We start from the raw sequence: 5,537 nt of genomic DNA, 5'->3' as shown, positions 1-5,537 counted from the left end.
TGGTGGTGATGCTGTTCGCATAGAATGTCACAAAGGATGCTACTGTACTTGCACATCAAAACAAAAAATTGAGAGACTTCGTAAATCACAGAAAAGAAAAGCTGAAGATGATTGTGTTACAGTGACAACAAGATCTCGCACACAGGCAACAGGCAGTGGTGCATTTGTTTACAAACGTGACTGCATTTTTTGTGGCAAAGAATGTTTACCTGTTGATGACAAACATCCAGAAAAATGGGATCGTGTTCGTCAGTGCATGACGAAAGAACGTTTTGACAAGGAAGGTAATCCCATCCCAACTATGAAAGATGCCATCATCAATGCTGCTGAGCAACGTAATGATGAAGTAGCCAGAACGGTCAAGTTACATATTGGATATTTGGTTGATCTCCCTGCAGCTGAGTGCAAATACCATGTATGCTGTTATAGCAGCTTCATGACAGTCCCTAAATATGCTGATTTGCCAACTGGTGTTGCAGAAGAAAGTGCCCTAAAGAACGTCATAGAGCGCATGAATTGTGACAGGTCAAAGATCTGGAATAGCGTTGAACTGCATTCCCTGTACTGTGATCTTGGTGGCAAACTCACTCGACGTGATATGTTTAGCAAACTAACAGACCGCATGAGTAAGGAAGTTATGTTAGTTCGGGTAGATGGATATTCTGCCATTGTTGGTTTCCGTGAGTCCATTGCTAACCATCTGAAAATGGTTAAAGTGGATGATGCAGATGAGAGGAGTTTTGATTCTGTGGTAAGGCAGATCAAGAAGGAGGCACACCCAGTCAAGTACAACAGTGCCAATTATGACCTCTCAGAATTTACACAAGCCAACACAATCAAGGCAACAAGCCAAACTTTACTGAGGTTGATTTCAGACTTAGTGTCTGGTGGTGAAATGACCAAGAAATCTCTAAGCCTGAGCCAGTCAATTCAGTCATGTTACAGGTACCAGAAATCAGACAACATTAGGACTGGCTGTCAAACTACTGCACCGCCATGGCAGTTCTGATCTTCTAAAGCTCCTTCATGAACATGGGTTCACAACGTCATATGATGAGGTCCTGAGATGCAGGAAATCTGCTGCTCATTTTCTCGGTGACAATGCTCAGCTTCTCCACCAATTCATGGGTTTGAGTAGAACTGTTGGCGTGATTTTTGCCTGGTTTGATAATCTTGATCTGCAAGTGTTCACGCCTAATGGTCTGCACACTACTTATGTCCTCTCACATGAATTTCAGCAACCCCATCCTGCAGGCATTCTTGAGTATGGGCATACTCACCCAGGGAAGAGCGACCTTATTATCCCATGACTGTCTAAGAAAGCTGCCCAGTCTAGGACAAGCAGCAGCTCATCAGGGAGCCTTCTTCTGCAGCACTACACTGGGCCATCCAAAGTGAACCCCCCGGCTGTGGATGCAACCTCTGGATTCTCCTACCAAGAAGTGTGTGCCCGGCAAGCTAATTTAGCTGCTGCACGGAAAAGGACATGAAGTGGCTAAACACAGTCAGCACACAGGTGAACGCCATGGAATGGGGTGGTTTCAACAACCAAGAAGCATTCAGCAGTCATGCAGAAAAAAAGCCAGCAAGTACCTACATGTTCGGACCCCTTATTGATGCCAAAGCTTCTCATCCAGACACTGTAGTGACTTCACTGGAGTATCTTCAGAAGTCATTTACTGATATGGGAATGACTTATGTCCACATCTCTGTGGATCTCCAGCTCTACATGGTGGCTTGCCAAATCAAGTGGCATGACGTTGATCGCTTTAAAAATGTGATTCTGAGGCCTGGGATAATGCACACTGTGCAGTCCTTGTGTGGTTGCATTGGCAAACTGATGCGTGGGCCTGGTGTTGAGACTCTCATCAGTTCAGCATTCGGGGGCCTGGCAGGAATCATGAGTGGCAAGTCCTGGGTTCGATCAATGAGAGCCTTCCGGATGGTTTCGACTGCCCTTCTCATTTCCTTCCTCACCACCGGCCCCAAGACATTCCAGGAGTTGTGCAGCTACCTTGAGACATGCAGACAGCACCCAACTGGGAAGCACTGGGTTGATAACTTCATCAAGCCTACTCTGCTTGTTCATCAACTTCTGCGTAGTGAGAGGGAGGCAGACTTCCTGCTGCAACAGCTAACACTTGAACACATGCTTCCCTACTTCTTTGTTGCTGGTCACCATCACTATGCCCGTTACATCACCCATCACCTACTGGAGATGCGCTATCTGCTGCCACCAGATGCCAAGTCAGAGCTCATATCAGGTGCTTTTGTGTGTCATCACCAAAAAGGCATTTGGAATGGTGTGAGCTCTGATCAGTTCGATGAACAAACTGCTATTATAATTGGCAAGGGTGGCCTCAAGGGTATGACTCTTTCTCCAAAGATGGTAGCAGAGTGGATCGATTCCTTTCCTGTCACTGGCTACATCTCAGATACAATGGAGCACATCTACCCTGACTCCTCAAACAAGGACAATGAAGACCAAGTGAGAGAAAAGGACACAAGAATCGGACCACGTCACAAGGAGGAGGGGAAGAAGAGGAGAGAACCTGATGCAAATGATAGGCGCCGGATTTTACTTGAATTGTCGAATGAGTCTCATCCTCTTGAGAATCACTCACCACATCTGTACAACATTACCAATGGTCGAATTGTTCCCCGAGAAGCTGAAGTGAATGTTGAGGATTCCGTGGTTAAAGGTCAGAAAATGGTTGCAGAGTTCCATGCATTCCTTCCAGGTGGATTCCATGCAACCATCTCATGCCCTATCAAGACAATGGAGCACTTACAGAAAGGAGTGAAAATTGGGGACAAGACGATCTTTGATCTGGAACCCATCTTCCTCATATTAGGCTGCTGACTATTGGACAGCAAAGACAAATGGAGCTAGGACCTATCTTCCAGTTTGAGCTCTGCGCAGTACCCTCCTGACTGATTGATGAATATGGGTGCTTTAGGAAAGGCAACAAAGCACCACTGGCACACAAACTCTGTGTTCAGGCACAACAGCCTCTGCAACCAGATGTTACCATTGTTGACGTGAGCCAACTTCTCTATCATATTGTCTGGCCTTTCAGGGGAACTGTGTCAGTCTTAGTTGAGTCCATCAAGACAAGGCTGTCTACCATTGCTGGTCAGAAGATCTTGGTCTTTGACAAATATTATGATGTTCCTGCAGAGGAACATTAACGAGTGAGGCGTGCTGGCATTGGTTCCATCAACTATGACCTCACAATAAACACACCCCTGCCTAGTTGAGATGCCATCCTGAAAAACAAGCAGAACAAGTTGCAGCTGTCCAAGGTTTTGAGTACCTATAACTTTGGTGAAGGAGTTACTGTGGAGAGCCATAGCCATGGTGCGTTCAACCATGATGAAGCAGACATTACAATGATCTCACACCTGCTTGTGGCTGCTGAATGTAATGCAAGAGTGATACGTATCCTCTCTGATGGCACTGATGTTTTTGTATTGATGGTTTACTGGGTTTACCAGCGCAACATCCAGGCCACAGTGCAGATAGAAAGGTGGGATGGAGCAATTTGGGATATCAACAGCACCTGTGACCAGCTTGGCCCCAAGTGTCTGCAGCTTTTGGGAATGCACTACATCACTGGCTCAGATACCACATCATACCTATACGGCAAGGGCAAAGTGTCAGCCCTGAAGACACTGAGAGCTGGCAACTTCCCTGGTTTGTACTCCGCACATGGTGAGCTGAACACAAGCCATGAACAGCTCATGGAAGCAGGGCGGACATTCTTCTGTGCCCTGTATGGTCAGCCAGAAGGTACCACGATGAGTGAGATGAGGTACTATATGTACACAAGGAAGTCTGGCAAGCCCCTCAAGCTCATGGCATTACCTCCAACTGAGATCAATCTCTTCCTACATATTTTGCATGCACATCCACAGACAGTACTTGCAAATTCAGCTGATCAGCAGGCCCCACCTGAACTTGACATTACAAAATATGGATGGAACATCAGAGATGGAATCCCAGTGCCAGCAACTTTTGCTACTCCACCAGCCCCTTTGGACCTCATGGATGTTGTGCGGTGTGGATGCAAAGCAGAGGGGAAGGCCTGCAGTACTGCAAGTTGCAGTTGTCACCAAGCAAAGATCTCCTGCACACTATACTGCACTTGTGGTTGCAGTGACAAGTGCTTCAACCCACACAAGACTGTGGAGGACAGTGAAAGTGAAGTGGAAGAAGGGAGTGTCGAAGCAGAACTGGAAAGAGACGAGGATACGGAACGGGAATGAACAATACGTAAGTTGTCTACTCGGCTCTATATCCTCTGTTCCTAAGATGTCCAATATGATGACATGACAATGTGTATGCTTTCTGATTATTAACATACTGTTGTGAACCATTCATGACTTCACTTTTGCATTGGTGTTGCATAATTTTCAGCAGAAAATAGTCATGGACATTTCATGTGAACCTCTATTTATTCCTGAACGTAAAAAATAACCCCAAAATTAAATTCCTCATGTCAAAATCATATGGAAAAGAGGTATTACACAGGATTATATGTTGACCGATTAAAAACTTAGCCCCATCGTCTGACCTGTAGCGGCCATCTTGAATTTATGCAAATTACAGGAGTTCCCCAAGGGAGCCACCCTGGCAACCAACCTGAATTTTATTAATGGACCCATGTTAGTCCAAAACGATCATAAAACCATACACTTTCCACATCAACAAGGTTGACAATGGAACACATAATAACGGCAAATGGACTAAAACAAACATCCAAACAAACAGACAGAATTACTGACAATAAGGGTCACCTATTTTGGCGACCCAACAAACACTGGTGAAAACATAACCTCCGTCCACCTTCAGTGGTGGAGGTAATTATTTGACGAAAGGAAAGCCAGTGCAGATTCTTAAAGACAGGGCTGTTACCATTGTTCTTTGGGGTGCTCAGGGAAGTGACATCACTTCCCCCATTCTCAGCAGCTATGTTGTGTGAAAATCAAGTCTGGTGTTGTCACATGTACCTGTCTACATGTGTGCGTGATTTGTGTCATAGCTCCTCCATGGTAAAATAAATAATGAGATACCAGATGGGCAGTGGCATTTTTAATTTGTAATAATGTGATTAAGGGAAAGGTAAGAGATATGGGGAAAAAAAAAAAGAGATATGGGGAAACAGAAAGTGATGGGATTATAATGAGTGATAGGAAGCAAAGATTGGTTGTGAATAGGAGAATCTCCTGCTGGGTTGTGGTAAGTAATGAGTGTAACTCTCAGGGAGTGTAACAAGATGAAATGTAAGGTGCTGTGGATGTGTCAGCATCATGAAAATAGGGACTCTATAATGCAAGGGTGGTCTTGGAGAATTTGATGCAGGAAAAGGATCTGGGGGTGGTAATAGATACAGGGAGGTAAGTAGAGAGCACAGTGCTAGGCAACTACAGGTAAAGGTAATAGGGTTTTTGGTTGTATTCACATGGTGAGAAATTATAAATCCAAAGAGGGAGTATTATCACTGTACAGGAATTTAGTAAGGCCTCATCTGGAA

The 5,537-nt window shown here is 45.0% G+C and overlaps 1 protein-coding gene across 3 annotated transcripts in view; it reads left to right on the top strand.

The window, feature by feature from the left end:
- Window positions 1-375: 375 nt before the first annotated feature.
- Window positions 376-5,537, top strand: part of LOC147032997 (uncharacterized) — a 161,583-nt gene continuing 156,421 nt past the window's right edge. For all 3 annotated transcript variants that reach the window (XM_085871101.1, XM_085871100.1, XM_085871102.1), the window contains exon 1: window positions 376-4,276. In XM_085871101.1, the coding sequence (XP_085727227.1) occupies window positions 1,487-2,863 (1,377 nt within the window). In that variant the 5' untranslated portion in view covers window positions 376-1,486 and the 3' untranslated portion in view covers window positions 2,864-4,276. The remainder of the gene's footprint in view (window positions 4,277-5,537) is intronic.

The sequence above is a fragment of the Eptatretus burgeri genome, chromosome 2, assembly GCF_056783735.1.
Source record: "Eptatretus burgeri isolate ZD-2024b chromosome 2, Ebu_testis_v1, whole genome shotgun sequence".
In the NCBI taxonomy this organism is placed as follows: Eukaryota; Metazoa; Chordata; class Myxini; order Myxiniformes; family Myxinidae; genus Eptatretus; species Eptatretus burgeri.
The sequence above is the reverse complement of the archived record's forward strand: the minus strand, read 5'-3'. Positions and strand labels throughout refer to the sequence as shown.